This window comes from Pelophylax lessonae (assembly GCF_965119305.1).
Source record: "Pelophylax lessonae genome assembly, chromosome: 1".
Lineage (NCBI taxonomy): Eukaryota > Metazoa > Chordata > Amphibia > Anura > Ranidae > Pelophylax > Pelophylax lessonae.
In genome coordinates this window covers 601,403,731-601,427,466 of record NC_138768.1, presented here as the reverse complement: position 1 = coordinate 601,427,466, position 23,736 = coordinate 601,403,731, and the positions used below count along the sequence as shown (strand labels likewise).

General features: G+C 44.4%; 1 protein-coding gene across 1 annotated transcript in view; it reads left to right on the top strand.

Moving 5' to 3' along the window:
* Positions 1-23,736, top strand: part of LOC309552510 (sodium/hydrogen exchanger 9B2-like) — a 132,161-nt gene that overhangs the window by 31,898 nt on the left and 76,527 nt on the right. The window contains exons 4-6 of the mRNA XM_082253472.1: positions 8,982-9,124; positions 9,802-9,929; positions 19,810-19,985. Coding sequence (XP_082109598.1) covers positions 8,982-9,124; positions 9,802-9,929; positions 19,810-19,985 — 447 coding nt within the window. The remainder of the gene's footprint in view (positions 1-8,981; positions 9,125-9,801; positions 9,930-19,809; positions 19,986-23,736) is intronic.

Sequence of the window (23,736 nt, the reverse complement as noted above, 5' to 3'; positions counted from 1 at the left end):
TATGCTACTGAAACTGAGGTCGGAATGCAGGAAGCAGGAGGGTATTGACTGAGGGGACCACCCCCTGGGGGTGGGGTATGCTAAAAGCTTTGATATTAACATATTGTGTTGTCTAGCCACTCCTACGTAGCAAAGGTCAATAGCCCCATTGGTGACGAATATGAAGGGGCGGCGACTGTCGGAGGACTCAGAGAAAGGAATTTTACAGGTAAGATTTTACAAAAATTCCGTTTTTTTTTTTCCCGCAGGCTACTAAGGGCAAGGAACCGCGTCGTAGACTTTGCCTTCTTTCTCGGCTCATAAGAAGTTTTTTCGTCCCTCAGGGTCGACTGACAAGAGCTCAAAGCCTTTCAGGGCCTCCTCTGGAGGATCAAAATTAACTTGGTCTGGCAAGCCCAAGAGAGGGTTTATCCAGACCCGCAGACAAGGCTCCTTAAGCATGAAGGTGCGCCCTCACCCATATCGGGGGTGGGGAGGCGTCTTCGCTGGTTCCGGACCCGTGGACTTCCCTGGTGCAAGACAAGTGGGTCCACAAAGTCATTCGGTCCGGCTACAAGATCCAGTTTCGCTCTTGTCCCCCGGCAAGGTTCTTTCCTTTCAACTTGCGCCTGTCCCCAGACTGCTTACAGGGCCTGTTTGGGGCGGTACAAGACCTGTTACTTCAAGGGGTGATTGTCTCGGTACCGACTTCAAAACATTTTCAGGGTTTTTAACCAAACCTGTTCACAGTTCCCAGGAAGGAAGGAAGGCAAAGTGCATCCCATCCTGAACCTCAAGTCGCTAAACTGCTTTGTGCGGGTGTAGAAGTTCAGAATGGAGTTCATTCACACAGTGGTGGCATCCCTGCATAAGGGGGCTTTCCTCATCTCTATTGACATCAAAGATGCCTACCTTCACATTCCAATATGTGCCAGTCACCAGCGTTTTCTCCGCTTTTCTGTGGGAGAGGAGCATTATCAGTTTGTGGCATTACCCTTTGTCTCGCCTCTTCACAAAAGTAGCCCCGGTACTAGCCTTGTTACGTCAACGGGGGATTGCGGTACTGGGCTACTTGGATGATCTCCTTCTGCGAGCGGAGTCTCCTTCTGCTCTCGTGGAAAACCTGGAGATCACTATGCAAACTCTACGGGACTTCAGGCTGGATTCTGAATTTTCAGAGGTCTGCTCTGGTTCCGTCCACAAAGCTGGACTATCTGGGCCTGAATCTAGACTCAGCCTTCGCCAGAGTGCTCCTTCCTCTGGACAAACTCCACAAATTGCAGGCTACAATTCATCTCGTGTTGTCCAGCAGATGGTCATCCCTACGGACATTTGGGTGCTGGGCCTGGTGCCGAGGCGGTTCAGTTTGCACAGTTCCATACCTGGTCCCTGCAAAGGGAGATTCTGACCAAATGGGACAAGACTCCGCAGTCTCTGGAAATACGATCCGGCTGAGTCCCTGATTTGGTGGCTTCGTGCTTCGGCTGGGCAAATCCTTCCTCCCCTAGTATTGGACAGTGGTCAACACGGATGGCAGCCTATCCGGCTGGGGAGGAGTCCTCGGCAAGCATTCTGCTCAGGGGATCTGGATGCTGGAAGAGTCCAGTCTACCGATCAATGTCTTGAAGCTCAGAGGGTTCAGACTGTGTCTGAACCATTGGACGGATCGTCTTCAGGGTTGTCCAGTGCGCATTTAATCCGACAATGCCATGGCCGTGGCTTATGTCAAACACAAAGGGGGCACAAGAAGTGTCCTGTCGGCTCTGTAGGTAGCCTGCATTCTAAGGTGGGCAGAATGGTTCATTCCAGCCCTCTCCGCCGTACACATTCCCGGGTTGAAAAATTGGCAGGCGGATTACCTCAGTCGGCAGGCATTGGACCAAGGGGAGTGGTCCCTTCACCCGGAGGTGTTTCATCACCCAAGGTTGATCTGTTGGCGTCTCGGCTCAACAGAAAGGTGCAGAGGTTTGTGGCTCGGTCAAGGGATCCTCTGGCAGACGCCACAGACTGCGCTGGTGGCCCCGTGGGGTCAGTATTGTCTAATTTCCGCCTTCCCTCCTCTTAAGCTTCTGCCAAGACTTCTCCGCAGGATCGAGGGAAAAGGGATTCCGGTCATCTTAGTGGCCCTGGACTGGCCTCGCTGGGCCTGGTATGCCTATCTGGTGGGGCTGGTCACTGACGTCCCTTGGAAACTTCCTCTCAGGGAGGATCTGCTGTTCCAAGGACCGATCTTCCATCCTGCTCTACAGTTGCTGGCTTGACGGCTTGGATGTTGAATGCCAGGTGCTAAAGGATAGTGGTTTATCTGAGCCAGTGATTGCTACCCTCTTGAAAGCTAGGAAATATTCTAGGAAGATCTACCATCGTACGGATCTTTACCTTCTTTCAACAGGGGGGTTGAACAGTAATTGGCCCTGAGTACCACCAAGGGCCAGGTGTCGGCTTTGGCGTTCTTCTTCCAACGACCTTTGGTCACACACTTCCTGGTGTGTATCTTTCTTCAGGGTCTCCGACATTTGTTTCCTCCAGTGCGGGCTCCGTTGCCCCCTTGGGATCTCAATTTGGTGCTTTCGGTTCTCCAGAAACCTCCCTTTGAGAACCTTAGGGAAATTCCCCTGCTTACCCTGTTTCATGAGGTGGCCTTTTTTGGTGGCTATCACCACTGTGTGCATGGTGTCTGAACTGGCGACCACACCCTGTCATTCACCTTACCTGGTGATTCACAGAGATAAGGTGGTTCTTCAACCCTGTCCGTCGTTCCTTCCAAAGGTTGTCTTTGGTTTTCATTTGAATAAAGACATTATGTTGCCTTTCCTGTGCTCCAGGCCTAAACATGCAAAGGAAATTGCCTTGCATGCCTTGGATGTGGTCTGGGCAGTTAGGGTGTACCTGGCAGCTACGGAGTCTTTCAGGCAGTCAGACTCTCTTTGTGCTCAAAGGTGAACCTCTTAAAGGGTTGTCCGCTTCCTCTGCGGCCATTTCCAGATGAATCAGATGGACGGTGATTTAGACCTATTCCATCAGGGGTCAGGTTCCTCCTTTCCCTGTCAAGGAGCTTTCTACTAGGGCGCTTATTGCCTCCTGGGCTTTCCGTCAATGACGCAGGTTTGCCAAGCAGCCACTTGGTCGTCGGTGCACACTTTCACAAAGTTCTATAAAGCGGATGTGTTGCCATCTGCGGATGCTCTTTTTGGCCGTAAGGTTTTGCAGGCTGCTGTTTTAAGGAGGACCTGATCCTCTTTGAGGGTGTATTGTTTTTTTTCAGGTGGACTCCAGTTTTTTTTTTTTTTTGGTTGAGCTCCTGTTGCCTGGTTGGCTACTGTTTTTTAGCCTTGGGAATTTATTTGCTATGCCCACCCCTCATCCCACCCCACACACTGCTTTGGGACGTCCCAATGGATAAGAATATAAGGAGCTGTGTCCGTCAATGAACGAAAGATAAAAATTGGATTTCTCTGATGTTCATTGACGGAGACAGCACCCCCCCCCCCCCCCCCACCCCTCTGTGGAGTTATAATTCTTCTGACACTGCTTGTAACTAAACTGAGTGCCTATAGCAGAGAGAGGGATTATACCCCCCCCTTGGGACTGCCAATGGGCATAGCCAGATTTATTTTCTGCCTAGTCTCCTACTGCTATAGGGGGCTCAAAAATCCCATTTTTTTTTTCTACTCCTAGATGCCAAAACTCAAAAAATACTAATAGCTTAAAGTATGTAGAAAGAAAGTTCCCCTAGGGGTGGGATTTTTGAGGCAAAAACCAGGACTTGAGTATGCTTAGTAAAGAATGTATTAAACAATAGTGTTACAAATTATATACAAAAAACATGTATTGAACAGACAACAAAAACCACATGTATATTATAAAAACATGGCCATAGATACGTCTCTGATGTAGAGGCTGTCTGAGATATCTGGATGGGACCAGACGCGTTTCGGTCGATTTACCTTTTTCAATAGTCCAACAAGAGGAACCAGATCTCAGACTGGAAATGTAAAGAGCATCAATCAACACTTAAAAATTACATTTGTATGAGTAGTCATATAAAAGGTAAGAGTTTACAATGTATATATATTACATAGTATTTGTTTTGCCAAAAAGTATAGATGTCATGTCAATAAAGTGTTAATATGAATACATACCAGATAGAGGAGTTCTCTGTGAGACGGGATGAAAAAGACCATGTGGGAAATTAAAATCTTATCGGGGTACATGAACCCGCGTTGCCAAAAAGCCGCCAACTGATGTATACTCAGTTGTAGTTCTCTGTGTTTACAGACCATACACCGTATATTAAAATAATGCGTATCTGAGTTTGGAAGGGAACCCCCAGGGTGTTGTTCATAAGCTGTGGGGAACAAAGTAAGAGGGTGAACTTCCACATTAAGTGGTGGCTATGCTCCTCCAATCCTAGTTCCCACAAGGATCCCAGAAAGTAGGTCCCCATTAGAGGGCGTCTATAGGGAAGAGAGAGGGGAAAGAAGTAGAGTAGGCAAGAGCAGAGTTTGCTAAGGAATATTATGACAAGTAATTAAGTGGATAATGATGGAGTATATTATCGTATTGGTTTGTGAGGTTGTACTTGTCTTGACTACGCCACTATGAGATAAATTGTACCGGGCTTCTCCAGTACTAAGTCCAATATTGGACACGTGGTCTACAGGGTAATAAGTAAGTTAAATGTATTATATACAGGCTAATGAACAGCCTAAAGGAGGAGAAATGGTGTCTTACACATCTTTTGATCCTTTTTCTTACTATTTGCATCTTAGCTATTTTCTTGCATGGCTATCCAAGCGTTTTTTTCTCTTGGAACAAATCCTATTTACAGGTGACAGTTTTTACTCGCACACCCTCGGGAACGGTGCTCCCATTTCGCCTCCTTTAGGCTGTTCATTAGCCTCTATATAATTAATACATTTAACTTACTTATTACCCTGTAGACCACGTGTCCAATATTGAACTTAGTACTGGAGAAGCCCGGTACAATTTATCTTATAGTGGCGTAGTCAAGACAAGTACAACCTCACAAACCAATACGGTAATATACTCCATCGTTACCCACTTAATTACTTGTCATAATATTCCTTAGCAAACTCTGCTCTTGCCTACTCTACTTCTTTCCCATCTCTCTTCCCTATAGACACCCTCTAATGCGGACCTACTTTCTGGGATCCTTGTGGGAACTAGGATTGGAGGAGCATAGCCACCACTTAATGTGGAAGTTCACCCTCTTTCTTTGTTCCCCACAGCTTATGAAAAACACCCTGGGGGTTCCCTTCCAAACTCAGATACGCATTATTTTAACATACAGTGTATGGTCGGTAAACACAGAGAACTACAACTGAGTATACATCAGTTGGCGGCTTTTTGGCAACGCGGGTTCATGTACCCAATAAGATTTTAATTTCCCACATGGTCTTTTTCGTCCCGTCTCACAGAGAACTCCTCTATCTGGTATGTATTCATATTAACACGTTATTGACATGACATCTATACTTTTTGGCAAAACAAATACTATGTCAGGGCTCAAAATTTTAAGTCCTGAGCTACTAGCCAGGCCTTAAAGTTACTCGCCACTTGTTGCCCCACCCAAACCCTACACCGCCCCTAAACATGCCCTCGTAAAATATCTCCTAAAATTACACTGTTACATGTTTTATTCAGAATTAAGTTACAAAATTGAATATATTCAAAACAACAACAACAACAACCGAGAGAGGGAGTTTGACAGAGAGAGAGGGGGGGGTTGACAGAGAGAGGGGGCTGACACAGAGAGAGGGAGAGAGAGGGGGCTGACACAGAGAGAGGGAGAGAGAGGGGGCTGACACAGAGAGAGGGAGAGAGGGGGGGTGACACAGAGAGAGAGAGAGGGTGGGTGACACAGAGAGAGAGAGAGGGTGGGTGACACAGAGAGAGAGAGAGGGTGGGTGACAGAGAGAGAGAGAGAGGGGGTGGGTGACACAGAGAGAGAGAGGGGGTGGGTGACACAGAGAGAGAGAGAGGGTAGGTGACACGGAGAGAGGGGGGGGGTAGGTGACACAGAGAGAGAGAGAGGGTAGGTGACACAGAGAGAGAGAGGGTAGGTGACAGAGAGAGAGAGAGAGAGAGGGGGTAGGTGACACAGAGAGAGAGAGAGGGTGGGTGACACAGAGAGAGAGAGGATGGGTGACACAGAGAGAGAGAGGATGGGTGACACAGAGAGAGAGAGAGGGTGGGTGACACAGAGAGAGAGAGGGTGGGTGACACAGAGAGAGAGAGGGTGGGTGACACAGAGAGAGAGAGGGTGGGTGACACAGAGAGAGAGAGGGTGGGTGACACAGAGAGAGAGAGGGTGGGTGACACAGAGAGAGAGAGGGTGGGTGACACAGAGAGAGAGAGGGTGGGTGACACAGAGAGAGAGAGAGGGTGGGTGACACAGAGAGAGAGGATGGGTGACACAGAGAGAGAGAGGATGGGTGACACAGAGAGAGAGAGGATGGGTGACACAGAGAGAGAGAGGGTGGGTGACACAGAGAGAGAGAGAGAGTGGGTGACACAGAGAGAGAGAGGGTGGGTGACACAGAGAGAGAGAGGGTGGGTGACACAGAGAGAGAGAGGGTGGGTGACACAGAGAGAGAGAGGGTGGGTGACACAGAGAGAGAGAGGGTGGGTGACACAGAGAGAGAGAGGATGGGTGACACAGAGAGAGAGAGGATGGGTGACACAGAGAGAGAGAGAGGGTGGGTGACACAGAGAGAGAGAGGGTGGGTGAGAGAGAGAGAGGGTGGGTGACACAGAGAGAGAGAGAGAGGGTGGGTGACACAGAGAGAGAGAGAGAGAGGGTGGGGTGACACGGAGGGAGAAAGGGGGGTGACACGGAGGGAGAGAGGGGGGTGACACGGAGGGAGAGAGGGGGGTGACACGGAGGGAGAGAGGGGGGTGACACGGAGGGAGACAGGGGGGTGACACGGAGGGAGAGAGGGGGGTGACACGGAGGGAGAGAGAGGGGTGACACAGAGGGAGAGAGAGAGGGGGTGACAGAAAGAGACAGAGATGGTGTAGAAATACCACTATAAATAGACTATAAATTATAGACTGTTGTGTGATCCTCTGCGCTTAAAGGTCAAAGAAAAAATATACAGATAAATCAATATCACAAATGCTGCTACTTAGGCCTCTTGCACACGATACTCCTGTTTGGGCATTTTGTGGCTTAAAAATGCTCAGTACAGCTTTTTGAGCTAAAATACAGCCCATTAATTGTAATGTGCCTATGCACACAGGCGCGTAAACAAGCGCTGTGTATTCTTCAGTAAGAACAAAATAGAAAAATCTGCATTTTTGGTCAGTAATTTAAGCCTCAATACTCGCGAATACACGCGAATACACGCGAATACACGTGAATACTCTCAAATACTCGCAAATACATACAAGAAAAAAGGTCTGGAAAAAAGTAGATGCTCAAACAGGAGTATTGTGTGCAAGAGGCCAAAAGGAGATGCTCAAACAGGAGTATCGTGTGCAAGAGGCCTTAATAGTTAATATGTAGAATTGAAATTCATCAAAAAACTCTAGGTCTTTCTGAGTAAAATTTCAGTAGTGGTGGTAACCTCTTACCATTCATACAATAGGTTCAATTGAATCACTACGGGTGCTGATGTACCACAATGAAAATATAATAAACCGAACAATTATAGATATAAACTTCACAGACAAGTAAATGCATAAGATGAATGCATAAATAAAATAAAATAGAATCAATAAGAGTCCATCAAAAGTCCAATAAACTTGAAGTAGATGGAGCAGGAGGAAACTGTTCATAAATAAAGGGTCACTAATGTAGGTTTATAGGGAACTCCCCTTGCTTGCCACCACCAATGTGCCTGGAGTAATATAGCTGGATTTTAGACTCCCCAGAAATAGATGCCTCCCCACTTTCATGGAACAGGCACATATAGCATGTGACAGAGGGACAGAGAGGAAGATGACAGGGACAGAGAGGGGGGGTGAGAGGGTAGGGAGGAGTAAGTCCGGTCATCTTATACTCACTCAGTCAGAGATGTTCATGTAGCTGCTGGCTGCTAATTAAACTTTCCCGCCCACACATTCACACAGCACGGACTGCACTGAGTGTGTGGGCAGGCACAGGGAGAGAGAGAGAGGGGTGGGAGAAAGCAGAGCAGATTCAGCCTCTCCCATTCCTGGAGGGGGGGGGAAGCTGCTCACTGGGCTATGAAACACACACACACAGCTGCATATTCCCCCTACAGTACAGCCCTGTTCTTACTCGCCCAGCTCATCAATTCACTCGCAAAATGCGAGCAGGCGAGATGAATTTTTGAGGGCTGTGCTATGTAATATATATACATTGTAAACTCTTACCTTTTATATGACTACTCATACAAATGTCATTTTTAAGTGTTGATTGATGCTCTTTACATTTCCAGTCTGAGATCTGTTTCCTCTTGGACTATTGAAAAAGGCAAATCAACCGAAACGCGTCTGGTCCCATCCAGATATCTGACAGCCTCTACATCAGAGACGTATCTATGGCCATGTTTTTATAACATACATGTGGTTTTTGTTGTCTGTTCAATACATGTTTTTTGTATATAATTTGTAACACTATTGTTTAATAAATTCTTTACTAAGCATACTCAAGTCCTGGTTTTTGCCTCAAAAATCCCACCCCTAGGGGAACTTTCTTTCTACATATTCTAGAGGGATGTTGGCAATTTCCAGGATAAAACACTGAACCCGAATAATCTTTTCTTCCAATAGCTTAAAGTAGTGTGCATGGACACATAGGATAACATTACTTATCTTCTAGGAAAAATGCTAATAACAGCTTCTAGGAGCTTAAACGCTATTGTGAATAGAGCCTTAGGGCACTCTTTGTGTGTGTGTGTGTAGATCAAAATGCCTTCATTGCTGTAATCTTTGGCGAGTAAGGTTTGGTAGGCAGTACTCTGACAACCTGTTTACAAACTTTTTGTTTCTGATGTACACTTCTTTTACAGGAATGTTACTAGCTGGTTTTTTAATAAGAAATATCCCTGTTGTCACTGATCAAGTCAAGATAAATTTTAAATGGTCTGCAGCTTTGAGGAACATTGCTTTAGCCATCATATTGACGCGGGCTGGACTTGGACTTGATCCAAAGGTAAATTCTTTTTTTTTTTTTCCACATACAAATTTGTTTTTTAAAGTAAGATTTGGTTTATTTGAATAACTTGCTAAAACACCACAAAATCAGCTAAATCTACAGTTAAAGGACACATAAATTCACATATATATTGACCCTCAGCTACATCACTAACCTAGTCTCAAAATACCAACTTAATCGTTCTCTTTGTTCCTCCCAAGGCCTCCTGCTCTCTAGCTCCCTTATGACCTCCTCCCATGTTCACCTCAAGGACATTTCTGAGCCTCTACTATGGAGCTCCCTACCCCAGTCTGTCTGACTATTTCCTACTGTTTACTTTTAGACGATCCCTGAAAACCCTTCTCTTCAGAGAAGCCTATTCTGCCCCTACTTAACAACCATACTTTTATTTTTTCCATCAGCTCATCCCCCACAGCTATTACCTTTTTAAATCACTTGACCCTCCCCCCTCGATTGTAAACTCTAAAGAGCAGGGTCCTCTAATTCCCTCCCGTATTAAATTGTAGTTTAACTGTACTGTCTGCCCTCATGTTGGAAAGTGTTGCGCCAACTGTTGGCGCTATATAAATCCTGTATAATAATAATAATGTTTATAATTGTTTTGACCTGTTGCTTGACAAACTGGATTTAGATTGTTTGTTTTTAATTTATTTTAAATTATTATTTTTATTCAGGCTCTAAGGAAACTCAAGGCAGTGTGTTTACGGCTTTCTTTTGGTCCCTGTGCGATTGAGACTTGCTGTGCTGCTGTTTTATCTTACTTGCTGATGGGACTGCCTTTAACATGGGGATTTATGCTGGGGTAATACAATTTTTTTCTTATAAATTGCATAATGTATTGTTTGGTGGTGGAGGAATACATACATGCCCTTTTATATAAGAGCAATGAGGGTTCTCATACCAATATCTGACCTCTTGAAGGAAGCCAAGATTAATGTGGAAGCTGCTATTGCTGTCTTCTTTCTGAAAATGCTGATACCTCTTAAAGAAGAAACCAAGAACAAGTGTACAGATCATGAATGTCTGATGGAAGTCAGAACTCCTAATCTGCATACTTGTCCCTGGTCAAAGACTTAAAAAGCACTTAAGCCATTGGTTTAGTATAACTATCAGGAATCCAGGATTTTCAAGCAAGGAGGTCTGCAGTGGCAATTTCTGTACGTCCTTAGTACTTTGTCATCATTAACAAGACAGACTGCAGACCATTGAAGCATTGAAAGAACTTTACTCAGTGGAGGAGGAGATAGAAGTTGACAGGCCCTCTTTGGGAGCTTTTTTTCACAGCTGCTCAGCCCACAGCTTGGAGCTATTAACCCCCTCATCGCAGAAAGTTCAGAGCCAGAACGAGGACCTGTCTGCTTCACTGCAGTGAAAATATTTTTATAGGATCCAGCTGCCTGCATGACGTGGGACATTCCCCATTACTGGTAAGTATTGTGGCTAAAGCTGTAGGGCTGAATATATTTTTTAGCTAAACTTCAGCTTTAGGAAAATTCTAGATTTGTTGAATTTAAAGAGGTTGTAAACCCGTACCATTTTTTTTTTTTTTGCAACCTGTAAGAGAAAGACATAATGAGCATCACATACTAGCTCATTATGCAATACTTACCTTGGAACGAGCCCCCGCCATGCCGCTCACTCACCTCTATGACGGGCGACATGTCCACTCTTCCGTCTTCCGGGATCGCGGCATCCGGCCACCTGATTGGCTGGAGCCGCGGTGACGTCACGCGCGCGGGAGCCGACAGTCACGGCACGGGTCTCTGAAGGAACGGCACCAGCGGCCGTTGCTTCAGAGCGCCTGCGCCAGTGACGTCACTGGATACATCGAAGTTAAATATCTCCTAAACGGTACATGTTTAGGAGATATTTACAGTACCTATAGGTAAGCCTTATCATAGGCTTACCTATAGATACAACTTGTAGAGGAGGGTTTACTTCCTCTTTAAAGTATATCTAAACATAATTGCTAAAATTGTATATAGCTAATCCCTTCATGCCAACATAACCAGGGTGGATTTTTTTAAAATCAAGTTGATTTAAAACGCTAGTAAAAAGTATTAATTTAGCCACTTCCTGCCCGCCGTCAAATGACGGTGGAGCGGTTCATTTATTGTTCTGGGGCGCCATCATATGACGGCGCACCAGAACTGCCTCTCTCGCGCGCCCCCGGGGGCGCGCATAGCGGCGACCATGGCCGCGCCGTGTTGCTTGGACCAGTGTTAATTTCGTAGACTAAAACTAAAATGGCATTTTAGTCATAAGACTAAAATACGACTAAAACTAAAATGGCATTTTAGTCGTAAGACTATAACTAAAACTAAATTGACATCATCAAAATTAACACTCCTCTGCTGGCCATTTCTAAATCGGCAACACAATTCCATCCAAAGCCTGTAATAATAGCACATTAAAGTTTAAACATGTATTGCACCACCACATAAGCCTAAGTAAGTGGCATCTACTAAGCTGCTGAAAACTAAAAAATTAGGAAAAAGGCTTTTCTTATATTTTTCCCTAATATTTTATGTTGGTAATATATTCAGGTAATATGTGCAATGACATTACAGCCAATGGAGTTTACAGTTTTTTGTTTTTTTTTGTGTTTTAAAGTTGCACTTCGGTTTGTCAAAAAGCAATATTTCTGTTTGTTTATGAAACTTGGTTTTATTTATAAAGATGTTATATATCACAATGGCTAAATCTGTGTCTGTAGTGCGTGTTCAAACCTTATAATAAAATATTATTCGATTTTTACTCCAGGAGTATACAATTCATTTGGAAATGTTAGAGAAATGTTTAAATAATGCATTACATACAATTAACCTAAACCTATTCGATTTGTAGTTGACTAAAATGTATGAGATTTTAGTTGACTAAAATGTACTGGAGATTTTAGTCGACTAAAATATGACTAAAACTAAAACAATTCAGATGACTAAAATACGACTAAAACTAAAATCGCATTTCAGTCAAAAGACTAAAATACGACAAAAACTAAAATTGCATTTTAGTCAAAAGACTATAACTAAAACGAAATCGAAATTTGCTGCCAAAATTAACACTGGCTAGGACAAGGCGCAAACCCAATCTCGGTAAAGAGTCAATGATATGACTCTTTACCCATGTGATCGGCTGTGTCCAATCACAGCCGGTCACATGTAAATGAGGAAGTGCCGTTATTTTGCTCTCCTCGCCTCACACTGTCAGAGTGTGAGGCGAGGAGAGCCGATCAGCGGCTCCTCCTCATAGGGGAGACAAAGACATGTAATCAGGGCACTGATCATCAGTGCCCTAATTACACAAATGTGAAATCAAGTGCCAATCGGTGCCCACCATCAGTGCTCAAAATCAGTGCCCATAGTGCTGCCAGTCAGTGCCCATCAGTGCCTGCTCAGCTAGGCACTGACTGGCAGCACTGTGGGCACTCATGGTGCTGTCCATCAGTGCTCATCGGTGCTGCCTGTCAGTGCCCATCAGTGCCGACCGTCAGTGCCACCTTTCAGTGCCACCTTTCAGTGCCCATCAGTGCCACTTTTCAGTGCCGCCTGTCAGTGCTCATCAGTGCCACCTGTCAGTGCCACCTATCAGTGCCCATCAGTGCAGCCTATCAGTGCCCATCAGCGCCACCTCACCAGCGTACATCAGTGAAGGAGAAAAATTATTTATTTTCACAATTTTCTGTCTTTTTTCTTTTTTTTGTAAGAAATAAAAAAAAAACAGCAGTGATTAAATACCACCGAAAGAAAGCTCTTTGTGTGAAAATAAATTATAAAAATATATAAGGAAACACATTAGTCCACCATTTGATTGCGTTTCCCCTTGACCCACGAGAGCTGCAACAGTTTATTTTTTAGTCTGTGTACTATCTGCAGGAAGCTCCCTGACCAGCCTCCCATCCAGCTCAGCGAGCATTGGGCAGTGCGGGTCAGGGGCATCACACTGGGGCGAGAAGGCCCCCCTGAGGTTTCGCCCTTCTGAGAGGTATGCAACTATTCCCCCAGCTGTCAGGATGCTGGCAGTATCCCCCCCCTAAGACCGTACCTGGTTATGCCTGAGTTCTTTCAGGCTGGTCCGCCTGGCCTCAGCGATCCCAAGGGTGGGGGGGGGGAGCGTTTTGGTCCCTGCTCATAGGTGTGGGTGAATGAGAGCCGTGCTGGCCCCCCTCAGGCACCTGCTCGGGGCGGCCACCTTGGCTTCCTGAAGCTCCTCACTGTGGAGGAGCAAGATGATGGCAGGGCCGGAACAATGCGTAATTCCCAGTCCGCTGCCGTCTTGGAAGAGGGCGAGGTGGTCACTGGCGATTACGTCACTTCCGGGCAGCCTGAGAAGCCACGGCATGGTTCTCAAACGGGCAAATTGCATTTGGAAACTGACGGAACATATGGGGTCCCCTTTCTTTATCTGGGAAAGCTGACCATAGGTACCAGGATGGGTCTATACAGGTATGTCCACCAACCTGTATGGCAGTTGGGGGCGGGGCTGGAGCTGGGCAGGAAGCAGTTAAAGGCCCCTATGTTATGGTTCTCTTTCTGAGACTGACCATGTTAGACGCCTCCCTGCCCTGCCCTGCAGATCCTGCTGGACAGGACAGCTCCAAGGTTAGCCAGAGCACACTGGAATTACCTCTGTCTTTATCTCACCAACAGACTGCTTTTTCTTTGTTGTGTATGGCAACTGCCTTGTTCACTGGGTCCTTTGTGCTTATTTACAGGCAAAGACCCCAGAGGAGAAGAAGGCAAAGACCAGTAGCAAGGCATGCCCCTCTTGCAAGTTCAAGTTTCCTCCAGAATAGAGAAAACCCCTATGCCAGAAATGCATCGATAAAATGGTGGCCAAAGAGTCACAGGGGTTCCTTTTTAAAGATATGCTTAATTCTTTCAAAAAGAAGATTAAAAGCACAATTGGTCCCCTTCGCACAGCCATAGAAAAACTGGAGGCTCCCACCAGGCCAGGACGCCATCTACCAGCATGTCACCTATCCCCTCACGCAGCAGGGATGAGGTGGATCAGGTGGAGCAAGGATCTGATGCAAATAGCTCGGAATCCGTTCACGAAGGGAGTCTTTGCCTGGACTCAGATTTTAAGGACCCAGCATCAAGAGGGTAAACTTTTCCCCTTGGAAGACAGGGATGATTTACTGAGAGCTATTACAGATACACTGGGTATCAAACAGCAAAAGATCGCAGAGCTTTCTCTACATGATAAAATGTACATGATAAAATGTACAAAGGGTTACAAACTAAAAAACCTAGAACATTTCCAGTACATGAGTTCCTAAAAAAAACTTGGTTAAAAAAGAATGGATAGATCCGGAAAAGAAGCTCTTTACCCCAGCTGCAATTAAACGCAGGTATCTGTTGTGATAGTGTTCACCGTCACTGGGAGTGAGGGACAGATACTTGGGGGACGCTGAGAGAATGGTTTGGATGGCTTCAGATGGGACGGTAATATTTGTCAGCAATATCCCTCAGGAAATGTATGAAGATGAATGGTTTGACTTTTCAGATTGCTAGAATATTGCAGGAGTGTCTCATAGACCCTTGCTAGATAGTGAGATGGGGTGGGGTTTGTTATTGGTAAGTGCCTGTATTCCATTGTTTTATTGTTTCTCTCTCCCTTAAGATACACATATACATCCCATAATAAGTTTATGTGGATTGGCTGCTAAGGGGGAGGGGGGGGTTGTCCCACAGTGTATATATTTTTGTGCATGTGTTTGAATAAGCAGTTTGAGTTCTTCTTCACCCTCAATCCAGAGTTCTGTCTCTTATTGGAGGAATCTGCTACAAGGGATTGCTATGCTCTTCATACTCCCTTGAATAATCACTAAGCTCTTGTAATAGCTTGTTCCTGTTGCACTCTCTGGGGAAAGAGAGGTTCACCCACTGGAACCTGGAGCCTTGTCGTAGGTCCAGGGTGGGTAGGAAACAGGCGAGACCCCAACCAATCTGCGGCGGTTTGTGGGGTCTGAGGTGGTTATGGTGTTTATGGTGTCAACGGAGGTACCCAGTCGGGTGCCAGTTGATCCGTTACATCCGTTCAGAGGAGGATCCTAAACCCTGGGCTAAATGCCCCAAGATAGATGCCTCGCTTGCCAGAATCGCTAACAAAGCTGACTTAGCTTTTGACGACTCCAGGAACTCTCAGTGATTCAATGGATAAAATGAGAGAGGCTTCTAAGAAGGGCCTGGGAAGCCGCAGCTGCAAATCTAAATCCAGCCAAAGCTTCCACCTGCACGGCCAGGACCCTATTGGTCTGGCTGACACAACTTCAAGAACTGCTGGAGGGGGACACCCCAAGAGGAACTGGAAAAAAACATTCCCACTCTAACCAGAGCAGCAGCTTTCCTAGCGGACACATCAGCAGAATCTGTCAGCCAGAACCACTGGCCTAAACATTCATCTAGGAGAGGCCTGTGACTGAAGACATGGGAAGGAGGAATCACCTCCAAAAACAGATTATGCGGCATCCCCTTTACAGGCGACTTACTGTTGGGACCCGACCCGGAAACGGTATTAGAGAGAACTGCAGCCAAAAACAAGGGATTTCCTCAAATTAAAAAGAGTAAGGGGAAACACCCTTTCGCCAATCCAGAGGGTCCAAAAAAAAGTGCTGGACTCCACAAAACAAACCTGGCAAAGAGGAGTTTATCCTCAAGCTGTCCTTCCCTAAGAACAAAAAACAATGAGGGCCCTGGGCTGGGAGAGGGGGGGGGGAAGCTCCTCGCCCGCCAGGGGAGTAAATCAGGGAAAACAACGTTTTTTTCCCTGGCCTGGTAGCGCTAGGCTACTTGATGGCGCTTTCCTGTCGCCCCCCCCCCCCCCCCCCCCCAACTAGGTACCTGAAAATCTTCCTAGCTATAGTGAATCGACAGGAGGCCAATCCACAGGTACTGATAGGGAAAAGCTATCTAAGATGCCTAAAAGTTGTGCTGCTAAGGCTTGCTTCCCCTCCACATCTTCCATACATAGCTCTGCTGGTTGGCATCTTGTCAGTACCCAGGATCTGCTCACAGCTAAGGTTCAAAGCCTTATGACACCTAACACAACTAGTCATAGGGCTAGTGCCAGGTCCAGACGAGTTGCTATTCTGCAAATCAGCAGGCGTACAAAATGCCAGTCTATAAAAAAGCATATCTGTTTGTAGGGGCAGAGCGTGGACAAAATCAAGCCGCTGCTATCTCTGAGATCCAAAGCATGCGTGTGAAAGAAGGGATCTTGCTTCAGTCACTTAGGGAACCTCGGCGTACAGCCTCCTCTAATACTTCTTCTAGACATACCAAACTTCTTGTCGCAAGGGTGGATCACCCACCCGAGCCACAAGGTCATGAAGTATTCGGCCTGGTGCCTCAAAGGACAAGGTTGCAGAACAAAGGTCTGTCTGACACCATCTTAGCCAGCAGTAAACCAGTGAGTAGAGCCATCTATAAGAAAGTGAGGAAAAAGTTTGTCTTCTGGTACAAAAACAAAAGGAATCCCATCAAGGGGGCTATTCCAGCATTCTTAGATTTTGTGCAGGAAGGAGCGGACAAGGGGTTTTCTCATAACACTTTGAAGGTTCAAGTGGCAACCCTATCTTCCGAACCTAGATTCTAGGCTGGCGGAAGACACTCATTAGGGAAAGCCACGCCTGCGAGGTGCAGCAGAACTCCAACATGGGACCTCATCACGGTACTCAAGGGATTCCTTCGAACCACTGGAGGATAGTTCGGATAAATACCTTACACTAAAAACAGTACTCCTGGTGGCATTGGTATCAGCAAGAAGAGTCAGCGAAATTCAGGCTCTATCCATGATAGAACCTTACTGTTTAATTCTGGTAGATAAAATCATTCTCACACCAGATCTTTCTTTCCTACCGAAAGTCTCTTCAACTTTCCACAGAACTCAGGGGGTGGTTATTCCCTCCCTTTCAAATTATATGGTTTGTAGAAAAAGAGTCACTTATAACAAGCTGGATGTAAGAAAGATCCTGATAGCTTACCTCAAAAAAACTAAAGCGTGGCGAAAAACAACCACGCTATTCGTCCTACATGCAGGAGTAAACAAATGGGAAGTTGGCTTTGAAAAGTACGATAGCCAGATGGATAAAGCTTGCTATTCAAACAACTTACCAAGCACTAAACCTCACCCCACTGAGCGGAGTCACAGCCTACTCAACCAGAGCTTGGGCATCATCAAGTGCAGAAAGAGCTGGGGCTATACCAGAGCAGACCTGCAGGGCAGCGACATGGTCTAATTTCAATACCTTTACAATTACTGTATCGACCAGCTGTCCAGCTAAGACCAGAAATTTGGTCACAAGGTGCTCCAGTCTATTTCCCCTCCCTATCAAGTATTGCTCGAGACATCCTCTCAGGTGCTGCCCTGGAAGACGATTAGAGAAAACAGAGTTAGGTACCTGGTAACTCAAAAAAAGTAGTCTTCCAGGGCAGCATCTGTTCCCCTCCTAAACGACATTAGAAAAGTGGCTTTGAGAAGAGCATACTGAGGGGGTTCTTCGGTACTTTTATACTACTGAGACTGAAGGTACGACTGATTTTTTTTTTTTTTTTTTTTTTTATAATGGTGGACTAATGTGTTTCCTGTTTCAGGTGGGAAGAGCCTATCTCTCCGGTGCTTCTCTGGAAGACTTTTTAGAAAGAGTTACCTGGTACCTAACTCTGTTTTCTCTTTTGTTCATTGACGAACACCGCTCCATATCTTCTTGACCGATGGGTTTATGCTGCTCTCTTCATAGGAGTAGGACACTAAGCGGGAAAAAAAATTGACAACACCAATAGGGCAGTCCAAGGGGTATACTCGCACTCTCTGTTATAGGACTTCAGTTTTTTTCTGGCTAGTCAGGAGTAAGAACCTAGTTCCTTGCTGAGATCTCTGGTCCTAGCAATTTTTTCCTTTTTTAAACAAAATTTTTCTTTTTTTTTTATTCTTTTCTCTTCCTGTGAGATTTACAAACCATTCTGTTCCTTTGAGAACTAAAATCAACTGCCAGACTTGGCGACGGACTGGATATCCTAGATCCTTATTGTCTTTCCAGTCTGGCCAGTGAGCGCGACGCGACCTTAGTTCTGCGCTGGGTTGGGTGCGACATAGCCCCACTGGACTGGGGCTGGCCAGCGAGTTAAACGTCTCGCGAGGACACATAGCCCTGGTCACCATTCTAGTCATGACCTGAGTCGCAGCGTACCTCTGGCCCGCAGCACACCCATGCCAAGATGGTGGGTGGTCTGTCTGAAGTGGTGCCCGCCTGGTCCCATGGTGTGGTAAGTTGTATCCCCCCACCCCTCTGGTGGTCCCTCTGGGTGGACGTGAAAACTGAACTATCTTTAGATAGATTTTTACTCCACAAGCATTTTAATAAAACAAATCTTGCTAAAAATCTGATTTAAATAAAATAAAATCTGATTTCTGTTAACTAAAAAAAAAATTGATTTTTATCCACCCTGAACAGTACACATATATGCTGCCTCACTTGACTGGGCTTTTATCCGTAGAGCCACATATATACTTACTCAGCGGGAGCCCCGGGTCCCGTACTAACCATCAGGACCTGGAACTCCCATTTCCTGGTCATCTAAATGATAGCCTCTGATTGGGTATCACAGTGATCAGTCACTGTAAAGCCTGCCCCTGTGTTTCTCTCTGTAAATGGTAAGGGGAAAAAATGGGGGTGAACAAAATAAAAAAAAAAAAAGGAAAAATACCTAAGATCAAGGTTTGGGTCAGTGCCAGGGTTAGTATGTGGGTCAAGTAAGGGTCAAAGGTCATGTTCAGTATATTTTTTGGGCATGATTGTTTATTTATTTTGTTGGGGTAGGATAAAAAAAAAAAAAAAAAAAAAAAGCAACATGCGCATTATTGTTTCTGAGCATTGTTTCTGAGCCTTACTACGGGTACATACAACAGCAAACATACACATATGTGATATCGCTGCAATCGTCAGGAGCAGGGGAATTTAGTGGTAGCTTTTGTTCTTTAGTGGTAGCTTATGGTAGTAACAAGAAATAAACAGCTAAATTAAAAAATTATTTATTTTACTATTTTGGCCGTTTTCCTTTGATGATGAAAAAAATATAAGGAGATATCCATTACTATTTACCACAAAGTGAAGGCCAAATTTGTCCTGAAAAAAATAAAATATAATCCACCTGAATGCACAAAGCAGTTGCGATGATAAAAACTGTTTTATCAACACGTGTCAAAGTTTCAAAATAGTGCTTAGGCATTAACATTTGTTTTACTCTTAGGCGCAAAGGGGTTAAAGTAATTTTATAATATTTTTAAATCTGGTTTTCATTGAAAGAACACCTGGTGATCCTGTTAAGGTTTTTTCCCAGCGCTTTGTTATAGGGTGGCAAGGCTCTCTCCTTGCCTCCTAGTTGTGCTTTTGTGTTGTCACCGCCACGGGCTCTCCTGGTGGAGACTCTTAAGTGGCCAATGCTGACACATATTACAAAGGCATGACCCACTGTTGTCACCATTAGGAAACCCTTCCCGAGGATTGACTAGAAGCAGTTTATGAAGTGCATGTTTATGACATGCACTTCATAAGAAAACTTAATGCCCTTCAGTAAGGGTTTACATGCACTCTACATTTTTACTGTATTTAACAATATTGTTGAACATCCAGAAATCCTTTACTAAATGTAACTTTTCTGATGTTTTTCTCTGCTTAGCTTTGTTCTCGGTGCTGTGTCTCCTGCTGTTGTAGTTCCCTCTATGCTGCTTCTTCAGAAAGAGGGCTATGGAGTAGATAAAGGTATCCCAACTCTGTTGATGGCTGCTGGAAGCTTTGATGACATTCTGGCTATAACCGGCTTCAATACATGTTTTGGAATGGCATTTTCATCAGGTATATTTATTTTGCCTACCTCTTATTGGCACCATAGATCAAGAATCATAGTGCTTATACTGTTCACTTTTCTGCCTCTACTGCATGTACTAGAACATTCTATGGCTTTCACTTCTGTGCATAGAAAACTAATGCTTTTGGCCAAAAAAAAATAATAAAACAATATGGTTGCCAACAAAATGCTGAAAATGAATCATTCAGCATGGCTGCCACTTGATTTTCCATCCAACACTGGAGATGGAACATTGCAGGGCTCCTAGAAATGGTGACCTGACACAAAATAGAAACTAGCATTACTGAGTTTTGAGCAAATAACAGCTTCCTGCAATGATGGGCATATTGACGTGGTAGCAGCTGTTTTAATAAGTTCCTTTTTATTTAAACATTTGCTTCAAACTATCTATGACCACAGCCTACCGGAGTTTTTATTTTTATTTTTTTTTCCATGTGCAGCCAATAATTGGCAAATGTTCTCTTAGGTGAAACATGCTGACCTATGGAGGAACTTCAAGGCTGCCTATTCACCCCCTCTTACACTTGGGGAATTATGCAGTGAAAAGGTTTTAATATTGCTGGTTGTAATTAACTACTGAACATTTTTTTTTAAAACTGAATCAAGTCTGTAAATGAGCAGTTCTAATTTGCTTTTAGATTAAATTTGTTATGATAAAAACACAGGACAGCCAGTGGTGATCTAAAAATTGTAGTTGTCATGCTGCATTCTCAGGTTTCAATAGCTTGTCAGTTACTGTCCCAGTATGAGTATTGCCAATCAGAAGGGCAGAAATTAAATGTCAGAAATTATATATGCACTGAAATTACTGAAGCCATTGGATCAGCATAAAACAAAGTAATTGAAATTTCATTAGAGGAAGCTTCCTTTTATATACGCTTCTCATAGCTGGGTTTTAATAAAAGGAAGTGTAAAAGTAAATAATCAGCGCAATTAATATTATAAAGTGACACAGTGCTATTACACAATTCAAAATAAGTAAAGAGGTGCAAATTTAGCAAAAACTGTGCAAATGAACAATATACAGCAGCTTTATAAAACTTCCTCACTCACGGAAGTAAGATGGACCAAAAATAGTAAAAAATACAGCGCTATATAAAATCAATAAAGTGACAATGTGCTTGATGAAAGATAAGATATACAATCTATCTTAAAGGTGCATATAGAAAGTGTCCATAAAATGCATTCCACAATTAAAGTGCAATAAGAAGGAAAGTCCAATCCACAAAGTATCCAAATGTGAGGCAAATATAAAGGTGCTTGATAGGTGTCTCAATACTAGAGTGCTCAAAAACACCACCACCATCTAGCCACAAGATGGCCTCTCACCTCAATGAGATGATAAAGAAGCAGTAAATCCTCAATATGAGTACATTCAGATCTATGGATACAGTTTGCTGGGCTGGTACTCTCATGGGCTCCGTATGCAGGAGAGATATGTAAAAGATACACAAGATCTAAGTGCTCACTGCTACCAATAACCATTTTATTGAAGAATGATAAAAATCCACTCACATATGTAGCACAATATGGCTTGTGCGGACCGTACAGGTGGTTTCAAATTAGCTCTGAGGAGCCGTGCTGGGTAGTCGCCGCTCGTCCGTCGAGGTCTCCGCCCCCTATACGCGTGGCGTTATACGCTTGCACGTCACGACTTCGTCAGTAGGGCTAATGCATTATCATCAAAACATGATTTACACTCAGACATGAGAGGAGGATCTGCAAAGTGACAGCATTAGGCTGAGAGGCACGGAATTGGACCACAAGAGTCCTTCAGCTATACCAGTAGTCATCTAGACAAGGCTCTGAAGAAGAGAGTAATCTCAAAACGCGTTTTAACGGATTTATCTACGAGCATTGTGAATTTACGTATATGAACTTAAACAGATGATGTTATGTCTAAGCTATGATGCAAGCATTGGTTTGTGAGTACATTCAAACAAAATTGGTGCAGCGCAAATCCTCTAACTGATCATAATAATGATGAAAAGAACTAAAAGTCCCAAAAGATGGAGAAAACCAGTCCTTAAGTCCAATCTGTATTGAAAGAAGATGTAGAAAATAACGGCTCCATACAGTGAACTCCCTCCACCAGATAGCACACATATGCCCTCACCTTATATTTTGACCACTGTTTCACCAGAGGTCAAAAATCGCAATGAATATCGCATCAAACCATCGGCTTCAGGTTCATGAACATACATCTAAAGGTAATTCAGGACCAGGTACCGCTGACGAAGTCCTGTTGAACGTAACGCCGCGTACGGGAGGTGGAGTCGCATCTGATTGACGTCACCCGCTGCTGCTGCTATTGCCTCGAGTTCTTGTGGTGGCTTGTGGAGCCCACAACGCTGAGTTTTACTGATGTGTCTGTTCATGTCTTCCCCAATGTAGGTGCATTTCTTCTATTAAAGACGTATAACATTAGCAGTCTGCACTTAGAGGCTCCTGTTTCTTTTTATGTCCCTATCCTTTGGAACACCTGTGAATATCAATACCTAGGGCATATGTCCATGAGCGGTACCTGGTCTTGAATTACCTTTTAGATGTATGTACGTGAACCTGAAGCCGATGGTTTGATGTGATATTCCTTGCGATTTTTGACCTCTGGTGAAACTGGTCAAAATATAAAGTGAGGGCATATGTGTGCTATCTGGTGGAGGGAGTTCACTGTGTGGAGCCGTTATTTTCTACATCTTCTTTCAACACAGATTGGACTTAAGGACTGATTTTCTCCATCTTTTGGGACTTTTAGTTCTTTTCCTCATTATTATGATCAGTTAGAGGATTTGCGCTGCACCAATTTTGTTTGATATATTTTTCTGGGATTTCTGCTGTGTATCCTGGGTCGGTGTTCAGCTGACATTTCCATTCACATTGAGTACACTTACCTGTTTGCGCTGATTGTTTTCCGTTTATATATTGTGAGTACATTCGCCTCCGTTTTTATACTATTGAAAAAAACATGTATTGAGGATAATGCGCTGGGCCTAAGCGCCTTCTTTGTTTCCTATACTTACAGCCATATTGGATGTCCCCAGTCTTTTGAGGGCAGCAGGGAGCACATTATCCACATGTAGTAAGATGTCAAGATAGGAGTTTGGCACCACGTTGAGACCTATCGTACAGAGCAGGAGAGTGAACATTTTCAGAGTCTCACCTTCAGGATTTGAAACCCTGTGGTAGCTAGCTCCATCTAGCCTTCTACTCCTTGTAGAAGGAACCTTCTGCAAACTTCAGGTATACTAGAACATAGGAAACCTCGCAGAATTTAGGATTGGAAACCTCTGCTCCCGACTGTAAAGATCAAGATGTCTGCAAGAAAGCCGAGATAAGGGATTAAGTGGTAGTCAAATCTTGGTCAGGTCGTCACTTCCTAAAATCCAGTGACCACCGCACATCTTGGTAAACCAATACTGAATGGCCTGTACAGATTGTTCTTTCCCCTTAGAACTTGCAGTGAAACTAGTGTTGCTTCCTCAATATTTTCCGTGACACTGAAGCAGTATTTCCTAAGGCTATCCTATCTGGGAGAAGGATTTCAGATATCCAAGCGTCAAGCAGTAAATTATTGCTACCATTATCAAACAAAATAGCTCTAGTTTGTTCTTCTCCAGCACCATACAAAGGTCTGCATCTTTGCATCTGCATTGCAGTGCATATTTTTAGCACTGATCACTATATTCGTGTCACTGGTTTCCATAAAGTGTCAGTTAATGTCTGATTGTCTGCCGCAAG